Source organism: Pagrus pagrus (genome assembly GCF_965226575.1).
Source record: "Pagrus pagrus genome assembly, chromosome: 7".
Taxonomy (NCBI): Eukaryota; Metazoa; Chordata; class Actinopteri; order Spariformes; family Sparidae; genus Pagrus; species Pagrus pagrus.
The window spans coordinates 14,502,150-14,523,793 of record NC_140191.1 but is presented as its reverse complement, the minus strand read 5'-3'; the positions used below and the strand labels follow the sequence as shown (position 1 = coordinate 14,523,793).

Sequence of the window (21,644 nt, the reverse complement as noted above, 5' to 3'; positions counted from 1 at the left end):
GGATGGTTCCCTAATGGTTCCTTTAACATTACTAAAGGTTCTTAAAATATTTGGGGACTGTAATGTAAAGGCTTTATAATATTGATCCTGTAAATGTTTCTCATCTGAATGTTCCCTGAAAGTCTGCCAAATAATGTCCCCCTGTCCTTTGACCTCCGGTATCATTCTGGGAATGTCTTAAAAGGACCTAAATAGGACCAAAACAAGAACATTAGCCTATAGGTTTGTTTCTTAATGGTTCCATGTTACTGAAGGTTCTGATAACATTCAGGGAACATAGTGTAGAACCCTAGAGGGAACGTCTAACAGTAATGGGCCTCTGAACGTTTCCAGAACATCCTGAGTGTTCCCCTAAAGTCCGCCAAGTGATATCCCCTTACCTTTTGAGGTCCGGAAATGTTGAGGGAATGTTACGATGACAGCCGACATTTGACTGGATCCTACAGAACAAACACAGAGACACGTCAGGAATTCTACCAAAGAGTGATTTCCTTCCCAAAAATCCAATATGAGTTCTTTTAAGTAACAGTTTAAGGCTCAAACAGGTATTTCAGTAAATAAACACAAAGATAAATAAAAAAAATGATGTAGCACAACTTTGTGACATTTGCCAAGGAGGTTATGTTTCCCCCCGTGTTTGTTTGTTTGTCAGTCGGTTGGTTTGTCAGCAGGATTACTCAAAAACTACTGAACTGATTTCCACTAAACTTGGATGGAGGATGAGTCTCAGCCCAGAATAGACCCCATCAACTTTTGGATAAAGAGACTGATCAAGGATTTTCTCTCACTTTCTTCCTTTAACATGATGAGATAAGGTATTTTTTTTGACATTTCCGTTGCTTACTCAGGGAATTTTACTGTCTACACCTGTAAAATGCGGTAAAAGATCAGAATACTTCTTCCGCCCCTGTTTTTGGTAACACGACAGGCACGCAGGGACCCTAAATTGTTTGTGACATTTGGATGATATCTTTCTAAAGTTTATTACCTTCATCCTGCTGTTCCATCGTCTTCCACAGTTTCATCTTCACTCTCTTTCAGTTGTCACTCCATCACTCTCACTTGCCAGCTTCATCCTTCATGTCTGTTTTGGCTTCACTACTGTATCCACCCTTCTTTCTACTGTAGTCATCACACCACCTCCTTCCTCGCTGCCTTCCCTGTGTATTAAAACTCTGGATTTTTGTCATTCTTATGAATTTCAAAATGTTTTCATTTTGACCCGGAAGACTGAGTCAGAAAAAAACAACTTGAGTGACACGGTGGGAGGAAACGGGTATTGACTAGGGGCCTAAAAGTGTCTGGACTGAAATGCTTTTTTTGTGTGTGTGATCCTCAGCTGCATATTTATGAATATCTTATTTCTTTTTAATTTCACACTGCTGTGCTTTTGAAACAGCGTCTGTTTGAAATCGACAAAACTGCAAACAAAACATTCTCAAAATTGTGATACAGCAACTTTTGAGTCATTTGAGACAAAGTGGAAGAAACAGGAGTGGAAATAAAAGGTGGTAATGTTTTTCCCTCCTGTGCATATTCAACCTTAATTGGTTCTCCAAAGGCAGATTTTAGGTCGGCTGGTGGAAGTATGATCACCTCAGCCACTTAAGGTGATGTGAGGAAAAGACAAACTGGGGTGATCAGAGTTACCTCCTCTGCATTAGGTCCACAACTCCTTGTTTCTCTGCTGATACACTCCAGTGTTTCTCTCAATATCTCCCAGGTGAGACTTTAAGCTATAAGAGAACAGCTAACAGTGTTTGTGAAATGGACTCAGCATGACTTAAGATCACTTGGTGTGACTTTGTACAACAACATGTGACAAGCTTTGATATCGGAGCGAACGATCCATTTCAGATGGGAGCCTGCCTCGGTGTGTGTGATGCTTTTCTCTAAAGGAATATGTTCCTAATCCAATTCCTCAGCAGTTCCTGCAGTGTAAAACGAGACTTGAAGCAGCATGAGACAGCAATTCAGGCGGTGTCCTAGGAGGGATGCTTAACACAGAGGATGAATAGACACTCCGTTGTCAGAAAGCATCAGGAGAGAAGGGGGACCTTTGAGTCTATGCAAATTACCAACCCATCTGCATGTAAAGCCAATCGACCAGAACACGGGAAATAGGATGTTCAGTATCAAAGTGTCACACATTAAAAGTGGATGAAAGTAAGAGAGAAAGAAAGGAAGGAAGGGAGAAAGTGGGAGGGAGGACGAGGAAGGAGGCTGCCACGTGAAGTGTGACTGACTTAGCTCGTTTGTGTCTGGTTTTGGCGCGTTCAAATAAAAGCCGGTCTCATAATCCTAAGTTTGTCACAGCTCGCAGTCCGGTAGACACAACCAAGACCCCCCGCTCGTAGCCGCACACATGGGATGCATTCAGAAACGCCTTTCACACAGCGGGCTCGCTTTAATATAAAGGGGGCCAGGGTGTGTGAAGCTTCAGCCAGCATGCTGCAAACTGATGAGAAAAAAAAAAAAGAAAGAAATCAGCTCAGCTCAACTCGACTGGAGCTCATTTGCACTCAACAGCCATAACTTAAACATGGTGCAGGGTGTTAGAGAGATGAGAGATGTTTAACACTGGAAAGGACCAGCCAATGTCAACTGATTCCTGTTTTTAAAGATTAGGACTGGATTTGATCCAGAAAGCACTCAGAAAGTCTGGCCATGACTTTCCCCAGGCCAATTTTATGTATGAGTCAATATAAAGTATCCTAAACCAGGCATGGAAATGATATTTATGTTTATTTTCTTCAGATGACATCTTGTTCATCGTTTTTTGGCACTAACCAACATTTATTTTAGAGTTTCCTTGGGTTACTCTTTTGCACAAAATGAGAAATTAATGAGCATGAATAAGAAAACATTGTCGACAAGGCGTGTTGATATATCGCTAACTCTTTATTTGAAAGTGCTTGTGATAAGTGACCTTACAAGTCCTTATAAGATACTTATAAGCAGTAATGCGACTATTCAGATGTTAATAATAGCATAATAAACATGTTTACTGGTTGATTATAAGACATTTCTTAGCTCAAGAAACTTGTTAACAGTTTAAAGAGACTAAAGAACGTTAATAAAAGCCTTTTGAATGTCATGTAATTGTTTATAAGAGCACAATAAGCACATTTACTGAGTTTAAAGAACTTACCACGTCAATTTTAAACCTTTACTAAGCTTATTTGTTGCTTTATTAAGATTATAACACATTTATTAGCACTTAACTATTCTTTTTGAAGCTACTGACTTGCTAGGGTAAATAAATTATAGCCATAGTTAACAGCTAATAAATTCATAAAAAGTATGTTTTAAACTTGATAAAGTAATAAAAGCTAAGTAAAGGTTTGACAATGATATAAAAGGTATGCTAGTTAAACTCAAAAGACTTTCACCCGAAGGTTCACCCAAAAATGAAAATGCAGTCGTTTTCTACTCACTTTTACTGGGACAATCAAGTTTTGTCGTCATCAAAACATTTCTGGAGCTTCACAGCAAAACAGCGTTGCAGCATTCTCCGAAACAGTTGAAGTAGATGGGGACTTGTTTTATAAAACAGTGGGAAGAAAAAACATAAAGTGACTCCGTACTCCAAACGTCTGGTGTAATCCAAGTTCCAGAAGTCCCGAGATGCCAAATTGATTTTAAAAGATTTTATTTACACTCTTTTTTAAAAGCCAAAGTCTTCACTGTAGCTGCTGAGCTAAAAGTATAAGCATGCAGTCAGTGCACAAACTCTAATGTGCAACGAGGTAGTAAATAACGGCAACATAACGAATCCATTTGGGCTTTCAGGGCTTTCAGAGAGTTGGATTATGCCTGACGAGCTATATGGAGCCATTTTATGTTTTTGTCCCCCCCCCCACAGTTTTTCAGTCTGTTTTAAAAGTCCCCATCTACCAGAGTTGTTTAGAGACTTTTCATCAGGATGTGGGTGAGCAGATAATGACAGAATTTTCATTTCTGGGTGAACTTATCCTTTAAGCAGCCCATGAAGTACTAACAAGTTTCTCAAAAGTGCTTATAAATGCATCGTAATATAACAATAAACGTGTTTATGATGCAATTATTAATGCTTATACAGTATTATTAATGTTAGGACCTTTATATAAAGCGTGACTGAGTTATCTGTTGACTCTTGCTTGAGCTTAACGCTGTAACACCTAATGTGTGTTCTTTTCCTCCTTTGTCATAATCTGGTCCATCCACATTTATCACAGCTCTGTGCGACACACTGGAGGCGCCTGCTTTGTGAGCACACAGCAGACATAATTACACTGTTGTACACAATGACGCCAATACGACATACAGACACGGATACGACAGACTTGATTTAGAAGAAACAAACTGTAAAAGTAAGAGTCACCTGGAAGTTAAATAATAGACCGATTTATCAAGGCTACAAAGTGATTCAATGATAATCCTCCGAGGCTTTCCAAACCTCAAAAAACAGTGAGCAACACATGAAACCTGGTTGTCAACCATGTGTTTTTTTATGCCTCTAATGCCCTAAATCATTTAATATAACACACGCTGTGTGAAAAAACATAAAGATTTCCTCAAAGCTGGGTTTGTTGTGACGTGCCTTCTTCAGTAATGAATGTGTAAATGCTAATGTGTTATTTCAATAGACTCATCTGCTCCAAACGACTCTCCTCTGTGGTTTTTAGGTGACATTTTGAATCTGCAGTTTGAGGAATGATTTACAATATGTGATTTTCTTTTCTTTTTTTTTTCAGGAAAGCCTTGGGCTGTCTAGTGTCATAATCATGATCAGACTTTTAAACTAGCAATAATTTACTGTCATAATTACTTAATAAACCCATAATTACCTCACAACAGTTTGAAAGGTTTCTGCATCTGTACAGCGAATCCGCAAGCCTCCATTATGGTATTATATACACAGATGTATTATTTATCAAACAAGTCAGTATTTTCTATCATTTGGCTTGCATGGTGACTACCATATGAAAGTAAAGTAAGGTATAACTTTTGTGAGGGCCATTTTAAAAAAACCCAAAAACCCTCCTTAATGTCTGACTGGGAGCTCAAGTGAAGTGAAACCTCTCCGAATAAATAAGAGGGGATATTCTTCTTCTTATTCTGAAGAATCTAAAGGCATTTAAGTAGCGGGTCTGCTTGTTAAAACCCACTTCACAGATTTAACATCTTAAGTCAGTCTTTTACTCTCCACTGCATGAAGGGTCAGATATTCACAGCAGGAAATATATACTGTATCTGATTATAAAGTGTTGGAAAAGTAGACGCAATGCGTGCAAGAGATTTCAAGTGAGTTTTTACTGATTGGTGGAGACTTTAAAGTTCTTTATCTTCATATAGTTGAGAACTCACACACACACACACACACACAGACACACACACATGCAGCTAAGGCGTTACCTCGAGGAGTAAAGAGCTGCTTGAAGTGATTCACCCAACAGAAAGAAAACACTTTTTCTGTTCACAGAGCTTCTGCTTTTTAATGCTCAGAGATGGAACATTTTACTTCCAGAGCGGTGAGACTGAGGGGTCAGGAGATTTCAAACTGTGATTCAGTCCCATTTCCTGATGCTGAAAGGTTCGTGGAGGTGGACAGAAACGACAAATTCTAGATTAGTGAGCTGGAACGATCAGTGGAGCTGAAGTTTTGGCTGCTTTGAAATCTCCAACTGGCTCTGCCCATCAGGAAACAGCAGTGGAATGTAACTAAGTATTTTTACTCAGCTCAAGTACAAATCGGAGGTACTTTACTTGAGTATTTTCTTTTCCTTCCACTTTATACCTCTGCTCGACTACATTTCAGAAGGAAATATATACATTTTTTTTAATTCTGTATAATTATTTGACAGCTTTAGTGACTTTACAAATGAACGCTTTTGCTTACAGTATATGAGCAGCTTGTCATAAACTAAACGAACACCGTAAACAAGTACAGCTGAAATGATTGGTCGATTAATTTTTTATTTTTTTTAATTGGTTAAAATACCAAATATTTCATGAGTCAAGCTCCACAGATATGATGATTTGATGCTTTTTCTTTTAATTACTTTGATATTTAGAATGTATCTTCAATAATTTCGAGGTTTGGACAACACGAGCATGTAAAGGTGTCACTTTGGGTTCTGGGGAAATGTGGCAACATTTTCTCATTATTTTCTTAAGTTCCACAAACCAATCGATCGATTAACTGAGAAAAATATTCAGCAGATTAATCACGAGAATTATCATCACCTGCAAAGTGGGGCCTGCGGGCCAGAGTTGTCAATTAAGGACACTACTGTGGAAGCCCTGATAAGTGAAAAAAATATTGAAGGAACTTACAAAGAATATCTACATTTTTTTTTACCCATTCTTAAGTCATAATAACAGGACATAAAGCTATTCAGATCTATTTTTCTCACCTGCCTCCGTATGTACCATCTTCATCTTACCAATACAATAGTTGGTTTCTTTTGGCCGGTGGTCCACAACTAAGTTTTAATATTGGCTCCTCTGCTTTAGGTGCTTTTTTCCTGGTTACTCGCCTCCTTTTACTTCAACAAAATTTAAATGCAGGTCTTTTACTTGGAACAGAGTATTCTTACAGTGTGGTATTAAACTTCTACTTGAGTAAACAATCTTAATACTTCCTCTACCACTGCATTTATAGCCCAATCTCAGTCAAAACATGACAGGAAGGTTAATTAGAGGACAAAATTTGACATCTTACATGATAAAGCTGGTCTAGAATGATATATTTAAGGTACAGTTTAAGTGCTGGCTACATTATCGTCTTCTGAATCCTTGCAAGTTTTTGCTAAAACGTACCTGGTGAAGGCTCTGCAGGACAGAATGCCCAAAAGAAAACCACCCTGGCCTTGTCGCTCTTCACTGCCCAAAGGAGATGAAGTGCTTATTTTTTAATGGATGCTGTGACTTCAATAAAGTGAAAAAAACAATGTCAAAAAATGAATACAAAATGTTGAAACACAATTTTTATCAAGGACCTCGTGATATTCAGGCACTTCTTGTCCAAAGTATTCAGAAGGACACTTCCTGCCCCCTCGCCTCACCTCACCTCACCTCAGTTCACCTTGATTCTGAAATATGTGAAATACACACCGGTCAGGATACGCAACAAGAATGTCGCCTCTCATCAGGGTGTTGATTACACTCTGGGAAAATCTTTACATCCTTCAAACACTCAAAGAAAGGCAAAATAATCTTAAAACTACTCCAGATCTCATTCACTTTCATGCAACTAAAATAAAACTTCCGGTTTATTGCATTTTGCTGAATCTTTTCAAGAATTTATTGTTTCTCATAACATCTAAAACAGTGCTGACTCATGAGTATCCCCTTTCAAAATATGTCTTAATTCAAGTAATAACAATATAACTATATAAGCATTGTTCGCTTCGATTAATAGCCGGAGTTTTGTGTTTCGGAAGATGTAATCAACACGGCAATCCGAGCCTTAAATATTCAGCCGAGGTCCAATTAGATACAGGCCAACTTGTGGCAACAGAACTTGCTGTGTTGAAATCTGATAGTGTAATTACTGTGTCGTGGAGGAGGAGCGCAGCATTATGGATATGCATTAAGGATTTCTTTTTGTCAGACAGATAGTTAAGACTAAATCCGTTGTCCCAGAAATTGTTTATGATCTCAGTCATCGAGGGAGCTCAGACGTGGGATTTTCACAATCTTCTAAATTTATATAATATGGCAACATCTGTCCATAATTATGAGCTTTATTTTGAAGAATGAGCTCACAGAGACACACAGAACATCAACGCTGTTCAAGACGTCCTGAAAATACCAGACATTTTTGGTATGATTGTTCAAGTATTTCCTGTCTGGAATCAAAGATAAAACGTGCAAAGAAACCCTCGATATCACGCTCTCACATAAAAGCTTTGGTTTGGGCATGCTTTCAATGGAATAAGCAGCCACACAGTTTTCACACAGCTAAAATGGAAGTGGACACAGGCTGGCTTTTTAAAATCCTTTTCCTTTTACGCTAGTCTAAAAGTATCCCCCGCTTTCCGCTGATTTCCAGTGTGCTTACTTCATCATTCACAATGGGAAAAGAATGAAAACATGGGCTTTGGACATTTCTACGTGAAGGTCACAATCAAAGGCACTCCATAACATGCCTCAACAGTGACAAACATGTCATCAGAAGAGATCATAAACCATGAAATAGGAGCATTAGCCCTATTATCCAGGAAATTGCCTTTCTGGCTTCACAAGAGGCTCTACATTACAGCAGACATAAATGGAAATGCATTTACAGCTTATTCTATATTTAAAGCACAAAAATATCTCATTTTGCTCTGTATTCAACCGCACCTCTGTGTTTACTGAAAAGAAATCCAGCCACTACTAAGGTTCGATGTATTGGTGATGATGCTCCAGGGTCTATTAATACCAGGAGTCTATTGGGTATCTGAGTCTTATCAGACTTTGGCTGCCCATAGATAAAAACTCAGCTCAATATCCCACTAGGTTACTCACATTACAGTGGCCTCTCACACCACAAGGTCATTTCAAGTCCCCGAAGTCTCCTTATCTTTATACACTCCTGTGTATCACACTGGATGTGTGTGTTCTGCAAAATAAAGTCGTGTGTGTGTGTGTTGTCAGCGAGACCTGCGGTTAAATAAAACATCGATACTTTCAAAAGTTAAATGACGATCGACTCGGAGCGTTTAAATGCAATCATATTTATTTTGTTGTCTCGCCGCGTAAAAAAAAAAAAAAAAAAAAGGCTCAGATTGCAGTTGGCTCTTCACAGAAGAAGCGACATTCTTCACTAAAATGTGAAAGCAGAACACGTTACACACACACACGTAAAGAAATCACAAAACGAATCACTACTTAACATGATTGTAAAAAAATCTACGTCACTGATAATATTTCACAAATATTCAAACGTTTAGGAAAATGCGGTAAAAAAAAAAAAAAAATGGCATGACTGGTGAGATTTACAGCACGACAACAGGATGTTTTGAGGGAAAATATATTAAGTGCTTACAATGTAGTTTTTTTTTTTAAAGAAAAAGATTGAACAACTAAACTAAAGATTTTCTGAGGGGAAATAATTATGAAACTTTATAAATATATAAACATTCAATTTAAAGGAAAAATACACACCCACATTTTTTCCAATTTCAATTTAAAACATCAGGAAATTATTATTTAATTGTGAATTCATTGGAATATTTTGTCTTAATTGATGGCGGTCAATTTAAGTGATTTCTTCAAAACAATTTGACAAAAAAAAAAAGAAATTAATTACACCATCAAATCATTTAAATCGTGTAACTACATTGCAGCGGAGCGCATTGAAAATAACCCAGTATATACATATAAACCCACAGTATAAATCATCGGTTGTGTGTTTTTGTCTGACTTAAATATCAGTTCTCACTAAAACATTGAATTTTGTAGTTAATATATTTAATTTTGCTGAATATATTAACTATACATCAAAGTTGATCTATAATCTAGGATCCCGCGTAAAAAAAAAACGACAACAAAATGAACAAAAAGCTCGCGTGCATATCTGCACATCTGGGTGGTCGACAGGAGCATCAAGCAATCAGCCTCCTCAGTGGTCCGCAGTGTGTACAGTGGAGCGAGACGAGATGATGCTCTCCGTTTACCCATAACCCCCTCTGTTCTGTTCTGTGCTTCATTCTGAGGCGGACAGAGGTGTGGGGAGGCAGCACAGCAGGGGGTCCAATCAGAGAGTGACAAACTCTGTCCAAGGTCCCCGTTTTTTAACATACAGCACCAAAATCTAGTGTCCAGTTTCTGAGGTGATGGCCAACCCAGTCCAACTCCAGTTAAACCAGTTCAATCCCAGTAGAGGGCGCAGCAGCCCTGCCTGACTACTCTAGTTTTTTCCAGCATTTGATCCTAAAACGCCAAAAATCCAATTAGTTTGACACAATTATCTCACTCGGAGGCTATAAGGCAGTGTAAAATGTGTCACTCATTTTTGTCTGACCATGAAAAGAAACAAAAGTCACCTCCAACCTGAGCCACAGTACAGTAGTGTGTGTTCATTTGGCCACTTTTTCACTAGAGGCAGCTTCTCAGACAAGTAAATCCAACACAATATGAAAAAAATAAGAAACAAGAGATGATAAAACGAGGAAACTTTGTCCTGACAGGCTCATTGTTCTTCTGGCGTCAGAGTGGGAGATGAGTCTTATGACCGAAGCTCAATGTGTAATATTCTGCGTTACTACTTACACAACAGGCTGAGAGGGAAAATGACAAGAAATGAATCAGTGTGATTCGGCCCTGAGTCACTGTGGCCCTGTTCTGAGGAAGACGCTCTATTCTTCCTGGAATTTCACAGGTAAGCTGTCTTTTTTTGCGATAGCTTAGCGTAGATTGCATCGTGTCGTTCACTGTCTGAGCGTAGATTGCATTGTGTACTTCTGAGTAATATCCCCCCCCCGATCCGACGGAGAACGGGTGCGAGGTCAGCCGCGAGGACGGGCGAGGACGTCAGGTGGTCAGCAGGAGGAGGACGGGGATGAGGAGGAGGAGGAGGAGAGGAGGTGAAGATGTCCTCAGTGAGCAAACACTGCTCTGAGGCGCAGTTTCTGAAAGAGAGAAGGTTGAATGAAACAATATGTATGAAATTCACTATTTGGCCAAAAGTATGTGGACACAAGTATTCCGAAACAGTTCGGGCTCAGCGACGTAATTCCACTTTCTGAAAATGTTAATGTCACAGCATACAATGATATTAAAAGCAACGTCGTGCCTCTTTTGGTTTCTGAGTTTTTGTGCACAGTTTTAGAAGAACTTGACTGGCCTACAAATGAGCTCTGACCTCAACCCCGTCAAGCACCTTTGGGATGAATTTGAACACAGACTTGTGAGCCAGATCTCGTCGCCCCTTTATCTCTAATGCTCTTGTGGCTCAATGGGAGCACATCCCTGCAGCCAAGTTCCAAAAACTGGTGGAAGAAATTCCCAGAAGATTGAAGGCTGTGAAAGCAGCACGTCATTGGCCACTGTTGCTGGCTATGACACGTTAGGTGCACCACTGAGCTTTGTCATTGGTCGCTTTTATATATATAAATCTTTTCTTTTTGGCTGGTTCCCTCTCATCTCTTTACATCAGTGTTGGGTGGTTACTTCCACAGTGTAATGTATAATACATATTACTAGTTACTTTGATTTGACAGTAAAAAGTTGTCTGTGCATAGTAATGTGTCACTGCGTTACTTTCACCAAATAACCACAGAGGCAGGGTTGGGAGGGTTAATTTAAGAATATATCCTTTTTAAAAATGTAGTCAGTAACGTAATCCAAGTAACACAGTATTAAACTAATGTCACGTGATTACTTTCCGTCACTTTTGGATTACTTCAATACCAAACATATGCAAATAAAGACAGGAGAAACAAACAAAAAATATATACTTGAGTGTTCGGTGTCACTTGAGACCAGAGTGATATTGTGTGTCATGTTTAGCACATATGCATGGTTACAGACTAGTATATGATTCTTTATTTTAAAACTGTAATTCTGTGAGTAATCCCCTTTTTTCTGAATGTATCTGTAATCTAATTACATCTTCGTCAGAACACAGTTAGCTTTTTTGTATCCTAATTACGTGATCTCGTTAGATGTATTTGTTACTCCCCAATCCTGCGCAGAGGTCGTTATAAATCATAAAATGGAAGAGGGTAATATTGCTTCGGCACTGGTGGAAGTGACGTGGTGTGGATAACACACTTAATTTCGGGTGGTTACATGTTATTTGACATAACGACTGTAGTGCTGTTAATGAAATCCTGTTAGAAATCAGTTATATTCTGTGGTCTGTTTTAAACAACAGCTGAAAACACATTTCTATCGGTTAGCATTTTCATAAATTCTCCTTTGCCTCGCTCGACTTCAATTATTGTCTTGTACAAAATGTTTGGGTTCGTGTTTGTGTCTGCATGTATGTCGGTACGGGTGTTCGTTTGTATGCATGTATGTACACTGGGTTTGACTTGTGCACCTTATCATGTGTGTTCTTAAAAGTGCTACACAAATAAAGTTATTATATTACTGTGTTACTGCCTAAAGTCATTTATTGCTGTAACGTGTTAGTTTTGTAGCACGTTAACCCCATCACTAGTGTACAAACGTGTAAAAACCTAAATTAATACGGCCCGTGCACTCACAATATTCTGCTGTGTTGGTCGCCAGTTAGAATAAAATTAGGCAAAAAAATGGAAAATAAACTAAATATGCTGCCCCTTCTTCCTGGAGAGGAACCTGAAATTGTCAGCGTTGATTATTCTGTGGGAATTCATTTTGAAAGATCATGAAAATAACACTCTTCCTCAGTGTGATTGCTCTTGTATTTCACTGAAAACGTCTTCGAAAATTGCACCCGTTTATGCATCACACGTGTTTTATGTTTTCTTTTATTCCTGATCTTGTACTGATGGATATTGTGCTCACTTATTTGTAGCGTGTGACAGCGTTTATACATGCGTTTATACGTTTGTTTCGTGTTTATTGTTGTAACGACGTTTGTTGTGCATTCTCCGTCAGGTCACTCTTAAAAAATTAGTTTTTAATCTCAACGTGCTTAAATAAACAAGATATAGCTACAGATCATACATCGGTGTAGCGTTTGGGTGTCCACATACTTTTGGCCCTTTTCCACACGACTAATTTATTACTGATTAATCGAAAATTGGTTCTATGCATGTTCTCATATCCATTTTGGAACAACAGCTGCAACCGACTCATTCATGCAAATAAACCACTGTTGGACTTTCACTTGTGAGACACAGACAGACAGACAGACATAATAATATGACATGTGTAACCACAAAGACGCATCATAAAGATGCCTAAGCTTAAGAATAAATTGTGTTTGAAATGTCGCATCTCACCTTGTATTTGTTTTGAACCCTCTGATGCTGTAATAGGAGAGGGAGCAAGAGAGGAGAGAAGATTTAGATAAAGTTGAGGCGAAGAAACAAGTTGCTGATTAGTCATTTTTTCATGCTTAACTTCCTCAATAAAGCTGCTGCTTTGTGGAACAAAAGAAGCAAGAAACAGACAAATGACCAGGGGAAGGTATTTACCATTACTCAAAGCCTAACGCCATGAAAAATGAGTACTGACTGGCTGTGCAACCCCAAATATGTCCCCTATGCAAATTCTCTTAAAGGTCGGATAAAAAAAGAGCTTGAGAAGCATGGCAACAGGAAAAGATAGTGTTATGTAAATGAGGCGAGTAAGAATGATGGAGATTATACAGAGGGGATACAGGAAATGAAAAAGAAGGGGGGAAAAAACACAGGAAAATTCAAAATGACAGAGCGAAACCAAGAAGTGGACAGAAGATGAAAGAGCGATGAAAGACCCGAGTGAGAAAGTACGGCGGAAGAAAAGAAGGTTGGAAAGATTGAAACAAGGTCAGACAGAGAGAAAAGGGAGGGAGAGAAAGAGACGGGATAGGGGGGTGTTTGTGTCTGGGCGTCACTTTCTCAGCAGGGGGCGGACTAAAAGGAAATAATGGAGGGAAGGATGGAGGGATGAAGGGATGGGGAGGGGTGGGAGAGCTGGTGAGGAGGAAAAAAAATAGACAGGTGGTGGGACTAAAAAGCGGAAACGGTTAAAAAGAAACCGCCGAGTAACATCAGTGGGAGAGGACAGGAGGGTCAGGAAGCAGCGATGAGGCTGCACAACTGCAGCTGTTATTAAATCGATCGACGGCCTTGAACCCACCTCTGACACAGCAACACACACACACACAAGCATGCACACACACACACGCACGTGAAGACAAAGTGTGTATTGATGTCTCCAGGAAAACTACCACCTATCCACATCCCGCAGCGACTGACTGAGATTATGAGAGAGGAAATGGGACACTCCGAGCTCATCTGCTGCAGAGTCACACACAGGGAGAAAGGATTCATTAAATGGGGGCTTAGCAGAGAAACACTGTGTTTGTCTGGGAGATCCATCTTGTACCTACAGGTCTCTGCTGCAACATGTCGCTCAGACAGACGTGAGCCACTAAATTACTCCCAGGTTCTGTACAACTAACGACCATCTAGGGGTTAACGAAGCATTAAATAGCATGCTGGGTCCGGGCCTCTCAGCGAGCTGATGTGTGTGTCTGTGTGGCTGTAAGTGTGTGTGTGTGTGTCTGCAGGACAATTCAAAGCAAACAGAGACGAGTAATACGCAAACATTTCATGCTTTAAATAGTGCAGCTGGACGCGCGCAAAACAGAAGAAAAATTATGTTAATTTTTAATTGAAAAATGTTGCATTTCTGCTATCGACATATGTTCTAATGCAACTTTAATGACGAAAGGATATTTATCTATTAGCCGCGCTTTCACGTTTAATTTGTGTCGGTGAAACAGAAGCATGAGACGAATGTATTTTTTATCAATTACGCATTTAAATCAGTAAAAGAAAAACAACACTGAAACTAAAACCTGGTTAAATCACTTCAACAGCGTCGTGACTTTTATAGTGTCGACTTTGTGGACGCGGCAAACGCCATAAAAAAGAATTGTTATTGAGACAATTATGAACATTTTTTAAACGAGGCTTCTAATTTATTTCAGTGCAGGAAAAACACTTTGCAACAGTATCAATTAGCGTGTGTTTAACGCCACGCCGCTCTTCGAAAACAAAAAAAAAAACGTTAAATGCCTCGTGTTTACCCGGCTGTGTGTGATATGTGTGTTTTGATCCGGCTGTAATCACATCATCTGCACACAAAAACCGAACACTGAGGACACCGGATTGTGTCAACATCATAATTTTGGTCGTGGCGAGCTCCGCCACAAAATGGCGTCCGTGAGTGGTGTGACTGCAGAGCCGTCTCTGCACTGCAGTCAGAAAACATGCAGCACGTGTAACTGTACATGCACAGCCGTGGCTAAATGTGTGAGTGTGAGTGTGCGCACGACCGACCGTGAATGTGTGTGTGCGTGTCTCCAGTCGGCAGAACGCCCCACTGCAGAGACAGACACTGTTCCACCATCCCACCTCTCCTCTCATGCCGCCATTTTACACACGCAGGAGCTAATGCTATCCAAACCTGACGGTTAGCACTTTGCTAAAAATTAAAACTTTGCGAAAAGGAGAGAAAACTGCGAACGAAAAACGTAATTCGGCGAAAGCGGTTAAAGTCAAATTCTGAGTGTCGAGTTCGGGATCCGAGAGAGCTCGGACGGGCAAAGCGGTGTGTGTGTGTATGCCTGCATTCAAGTTTTGTCCTTGTGTGTATCCAGTTCAGAGGGTACAAAGGTATTTGGGAGAGAGTGGAGGGGCTAAAGGAGAGCAGCGATGTAAGAAATGGCAGGAAGAAAAAAAAAAAAAAAAAAGAGAAAGAAACTGGGGAAAATGGTGAAGCTCTGCAAACTGAAATGAATGCAATGGACTGCTCACAGCGGGAGAACGACGGGAAAGAGGGGAAGAGAGACGGAGAGAGAAAGGGAATCAATTAGAGAGAGAGGGAAGTTGGTCTATAATGGTTTCTCACAGTGGGACGGCTGAAAAAGAGAAAGTCGGAGAGGCAGAGCGACAAGGAGAACAAGGGAGATAAACACAACAGGAGGAGTTTTAGGCAGAAGTTGGAGTGAAAGAAAAAAAAAGGGAGAAAAGGTAAGTATGGAGCGGGAGGCGAAGCGAGCCGGGTGAAAGATGCAATAGAGGGCTGCAGGGCGCCGGAGATTTCACATGACACCAGTGTGCTGATGCCGATTCACAGCCTTGTTTTCTGATGCAACGCAAGCTCAAGCACCTTTCAGCAAAAAAGCTCGCTCTGTGGCGCGATTCGTGACAGCGTTGTGTTCAAATAAACATCACATCGCTGCGCCGAAAAAACAACCAAAACCTTTTGGAAAAAAGGAAAACAGAGCATGCCTTACAGTGCTCCAAAAAACAAACCAGGATCAGGCAGGCACACAGGCACACACACACACACACACACACACACACACACACACACACAAACAAACACACAGAGGATGTCATTAAGAGCTGAATCCGTCCCGCCTGGTTCTTGGGTTAAATTAAGGCGAAAAACACACAGATTCACACACCGGAGAGGAGACCGAGGGACCGGCCAGTGTCATCTGACCTTGGAGCAATGACAGCGTACCTGACGGACCCTCTCACTGTCACCACGCTGTCCTTCAGACCAGTGTGAGGGCAGGTGTGTGTGTGTGCGTGCTGATAATTAATTCAAAACACCCACAACAGGGCATCCCCACGTGGAAGTACCTTTTAATCACATGGAGAAGAAAAAAAAAAGTTCAGGGAGAGAGGAAAGGGGGAGGGAGGCGCACGGTTTGAAGTTTAGATAAGAGACGAGACGTAGCTGAAGGACAGGAGGCTGCCATCACCGAGGGCCACACACACACACACACACACACACACACACACACACTGGAGTAGAGTACACAGGCATGGTGCGCCCTGCTGCCATGCTACCTGTCAGATAAAAGGCAACCTGAGCAGGAAGGATCCAGAGAGTATGTGAGGTGTTACCACGGGGAACAACACAACAACAGCTGTGGTAAACCGCCACTAATGGACAGTCAAAGAGCGAGAGACAGAGAGAGAGAGAGAGAGAGAGAGCGAGATCCTCCAGCTCTCCTTCATCATTCACTCGTCTCTCTCCGGCCTCGTGTACTCTCATCCGCACAGCGTGCGCCCGACAAAGATGGAGCGGGCGGACGACAGTGCAGCGCCGTGGATGCACGGAGACACGACAAAGAGATAGAGAAGACACGGGAGAAGGTGGCGGAGGTGGGGTGGAGTCGAGGGGGAGGAGGAAGTGTAAGAGACTGCCATGGATGGTGCCTAGATTAGTTTTGCTCCAGTAGCGAAAGATCATAAAAAATGAGGAAGGGAGGAGAGAGCTGAGGAGACAGAGAGAAGGGGAGGATTAGTGCCACTTCAGGAATGACAGAAGAGGAGAAAAGAAAGAGCGGGAGGTTGGAGTGGAGGGAGGGGAGGGGAGTGAAAGACAAGGAGAGGGAGATCCTGAAATTTAGTCGGGATTAGTTTTGGTTAAGGGACAGGATGAGAGAGGAGAAAACGAGAGGAGGGAGCAGCAGTTTGAAGCATCTTTGTGGTGTCTAATGTGAAGCACAATGGGCTTCAACAGGAAAGTCAAGTGTGTGTGTGTGCGCACGCGTGTGTTTTGCGCCTCAATAATCCAGGTGATTTCAAATATTTTGATTATTTCCGGCTCGGGTGGGCCGGTCGGGGAATACCGTCAGAAAGGTCAAGGCTACATTAGCATTTTCCCACTGAACGACTATCTGTGGCCTCTCTAATTAATGACAGCAGGATAATTAACATATAAAAAAAGCCATCAGCCTTCACTCCGGTAATAACGCAGCAAATTGCTCCCCGTCTCGCGCCGGAACAGTGATGGCATTTAAGAACCCATCGGAGACGGACGGGGCCTCTTTTCATTCAGATTTTCTAATATTTTTGTCTCCCTTCGCACGACAAATTCAATCAAGGCGACATGGTTCGGGAGGTATTTGTTAGACGACGTGTAGGAACTCAGCGAGCTGCTCTCTCTCGGAAACCTCGCGACCGGTTTTCCTGGAGAAAGCGTGTGTCGGTTCAGTCTGGGACAGCACGACAAGCCGCCCGCCCCCCCCTGCAGACAGCGCCGGGATGGGAACTGGGACAGACGTCTCAGACACGCACGCGAGGGGCACGCACACATAAACGCACATAGACTTAACCCATGAGAGCACACGCAAAGGCTCGTAGGCACAGGAAAATGGTCTCACACAGACACACACACACACACACACACAGGAACAACTGTACAGGGATTCCCACAGTGACTGGGCAACATTCCCAACCGGAATGGGCAGCTCACTGGACTGGAAGACTAACATTACTCCAGGCGCACTCTGGATTAGATCAACGCTGGGAATTTCACACTGGGACGGAGAGATGGAGAGTGGGAGAATGAGAGAGACAAGGAGGTAAAAAAAAAGAAAAGAAGGACAAGAGAATGGAGGGGAGGAGGAGGAGGAGGAGGAGAGGGAGCTAATGCTTAAAAAACCTTCAATCCAATTAGGTTTAAAAGCCGACGTGGAGCGGAGAGGAAGAGTGGAGTAAGTCTCATCTTAAGAGGTTAAAGGTAAGGCGGGATTGCGAGGAGTACACATAGTTTCATTGATAAAAGTGAGGAACTGGAGCGCCTGAGACGTAGTAGCGGGGATGAGTCGCAGGTCTGAACATCACGCCATACAGCCTTGATAGTAGAGATGAGAGAGGCGGGGGGGAGAGGAGTCTCTTGGTGTACCAAAGGAGACGCATGAAAGGAGGAACAGATGAAAAGAGGAGCGTACTCACTGGGCTCACAGCACACGGTGACACGCAACTTCATACATGGCAGAGGAGGGCCTTCATCTGTGGGTAGAGCTGGAAGAGGAAGAAGAGAGGAGGATTTAAATACGCTGCTGATCTATTAAACCCAACAAACCGTTCGTAAAGAGGCATTAGGACGTGCTGAGTGAAAGATTCCCATCAAATCTGCTCTTTGACGAAACTCTCGGCGCTTTTGAGCGGCGAGATTGTTTTCCCGTTTCTACCCTATGAGCGCCCCAAAGAATTATTAAACCATCTCACATCTCCGTCTGTGTCGCAAACATATTTCACACTTATTTGCTAAATAAACAATGAAATAAACAATTGAGTGCAGCCATAAAAGGATGCAAATGCTCCGATATCAGCGCTGATCATGGCTCTCGTGGGAAAACGGGGAAAACATCGGCTGTATTAGCTGTCAGTTTAGCATCGCTTTCACAAAACAAATCTGCCCGGAAACTGCAGTTAAATGGCTTTATATATCTGAATTATTCACAAACAGCTGCTAACTCAACAGGGACCCACCAGACAAGCTGAGTGTATGATCGCTAACAGTCTGTCTCACTTTGTAGCCACAATTTCGACTGGTAAGATAGAGCACAGAATTACAGAGGGGCTATGAAATGAGGCATTATCTGTGGTGGCTGGGACGGGCTTAAAACACAGAGACAACATGCAAAACAAGGAACATATTGTCAACATTTTGACAAGAGCAAATGCAAATAAATGAAATTGAGGAGCACTCTCATCAAAATACAGAAAACGCACTCAGAAGTTTCTAAGGACGACTAGAAACTGATAAACATGCCTTCACATGTGGCTTTGCAGAAGATCACCGCTCGTCAGTGATGTTGGAATCAGTGATGTTTATTTACGGAGCTTTGGCTTAAAGTCTCCTCCAGTCAAACATGAGTTTTGCTTCTCGTTGCTTCAATTGAATATTTGAGCTTCACTGTGTAAGATGATCTATGTGCGTGCAGTCATTTATCTGCTGAGGGGGGAAAGTTTCTCTGAGCTCGCCTGAAGTCGGAGTTTAAGACATGTACGTACGAGCAGGGTTTTGTGACATCACAGGTCGTTTTTAAGCCAATCGTGGTCCAATATGTCACTCACACAAGTGTGATGTGGAAACTTGAAACTTTGACACAACAGTGATGGAATGTAACTAAGTACATGTGCTCAAGTACTGTACTCGAGTACAGTTTTGAGGTACTTGTACTTTACTTGATTATTTCGGTTTTCTGCTACTTCACACTTCACACTACATTTTAGTCAAATATTGTACTAACTGTAAATACTTCTACATTTTTTCATAACTTTAGTAACTAGTCACTTTGCAGTTTGTTGCATCAGAGCCAAATTAGTGCATTTTTGAGTTAAATTATTTTATCTGCAATCTGAAATAAACAAAACACCGACTCTGATGATCAGAAAAAAGCTGGATATCAGATCTGATGATCGGTCAACCCACACAGCATCTATACAGTTCAAACATGCATTTATTGTCAGAAAATTACTTTTAATAAAGTATATTCAGTACTTTTACTCAAGTACTATTTGTTTGGATGACTTTAGAGTTATATTTTAACACGATATCTTTACTTTTGCAACTTTTGGGGACTTTTCACAACACTGGAAATGAATAATATGTTCATATACATAGGCTGGATTTTTCTAAATGTGCTTTTAGAAAAAATATTCAAAGTAGAGTATATTTATATGTCTTAAAACATATCTTGAAGGGATCTTTAACATGTGTTCTGTTTATTATTATTATTATTGTTATTATTATTATAACTTCTACTAACTACTGTTTCAAATTCAACATTGATTTTCATTTGACTGTTTTAACATGTTCTTCAGAAACTTTTCTTTTCTCTTCTGTATGTGTTTGTGTTTTCCTAAATGCAGTGTAGTTCTTCTGTATATGTGTGTTGGTGAATGTGTTCTTAATTTTTCAATTATTTGTAGCATGTTTTTAATAAATCAATTGATGTGTTGACGTTTTTTGTGCTTTGTTGAAGGGAGACTTTGCCAGTTTCCAACCAGCCTTCCTTCCTCACATTACATCAACATTATAATGCATCTCTCTACTACAAAGACAGCAGTGAGTTACTTCTTTAGGTCGCAGGGCATTGAGCTCTGTGTGTCACCGTCCACTCACATTCCACGCTAAGAGCAGCTGACTATCAGAGGATGTCAAGGTGTTTCCTGTTTGTGGGGATCCAGAACCAGTGGGCGTTGGTCAGCAGACCCAGAGACCCAGAGACCCAGAGACAGTGGGCTGTCAGTGTCGTAGTCTGTGGGAGCCGTAGAGAGGAGCTGAGCCCGGCTCAGACTGAGCCAACTAATGCCATTAGTGTTTCTAATACTATTGTACTGTTCTCCCGGGCTAATGCCATTATAGTGTCTCCAGTGCTGCGGGCCCATTCAGCACACAAACCCCAGAGCCAGACATTTGGACCAACTTTACGCCTTATCTTTGATGTGGACAAAACACACACAATCGCTCTGAGCCCGATGTGGCCCGACCGAGGGGGGGCACCACCCATTGTTGCTTTTCTCTGAACTGGCCTGCACAACCACAATAGCCCAGTGTGTGTGCGTGTACATATATGCATGTGTGTGTTAGCATGTGTGTGCGTGTGTGTGTGTGTGGAGCCACTCTCTCATGCCCTCACAATGCTCCATTGTCCCTTGGACCGCAACAGTAATTTATGTAAAGATTCTTTCTTTCCCTTCGTCTCATCCATCCCTTTTCTCCGTCGCTTTTGTTGCTCTCCCCTTTCTCTTCCTCCAGTGTGGATTCCTCTCATCCGGCCTCTCTCTCGTCCCGTCCTCCCTCCTCCTCCTCTCCCCCCTCCCGTCCTGTACTGTCAGACTGTGTCCATCTTTTGCTCTTTCTCTCCCTCTGTCACTCCTCCACGCTTCTCTACCTCCGTCTGCTTCTTTTCCCCCCCCCCTCCCTCACTGTCGTCCCGTATTGATCTCCGTTTCTTCCTCCTACACTTTGCGGTCCCTCCGTCTCTTTTGTTGTCACCCTCCCATACCATGCATTCACTTGACTCTTTCATTCTCTGCCTTGTTTCATGTCCTCCCCCTCCTGGTCAGACTGACACCACAAGTTGTTAAAAGTGAGAAAAAAAAAAAAAGGTCCACTGATTTTACAGCCACTAAGCCATCTTCTGTCTCCTCTCTGCCTCCCTTTTCTCCCTCCAGTGGTTTGAGATAAATGAGTGAGGGGAGAAGAGTACA

The 21,644-nt window shown here is 41.5% G+C and overlaps 1 protein-coding gene across 2 annotated transcripts in view; it reads right to left on the bottom strand.

The window, feature by feature from the left end:
- Positions 1-8,728: 8,728 nt before the first annotated feature.
- Positions 8,729-21,644, bottom strand: part of efna4 (ephrin A4) — a 36,371-nt gene continuing 23,455 nt past the window's right edge. For both annotated transcript variants that reach the window (XM_084357267.1, XM_084357268.1), the window contains exons 3-5: positions 18,375-18,443; positions 12,906-12,932; positions 8,729-10,601 (exon numbers count right to left, since the gene is read on the bottom strand). In XM_084357267.1, coding sequence (XP_084213393.1) covers positions 10,504-10,601; positions 12,906-12,932; positions 18,375-18,443 — 194 coding nt within the window. In that variant the 3' untranslated portion in view covers positions 8,729-10,503. The remainder of the gene's footprint in view (positions 10,602-12,905; positions 12,933-18,374; positions 18,444-21,644) is intronic.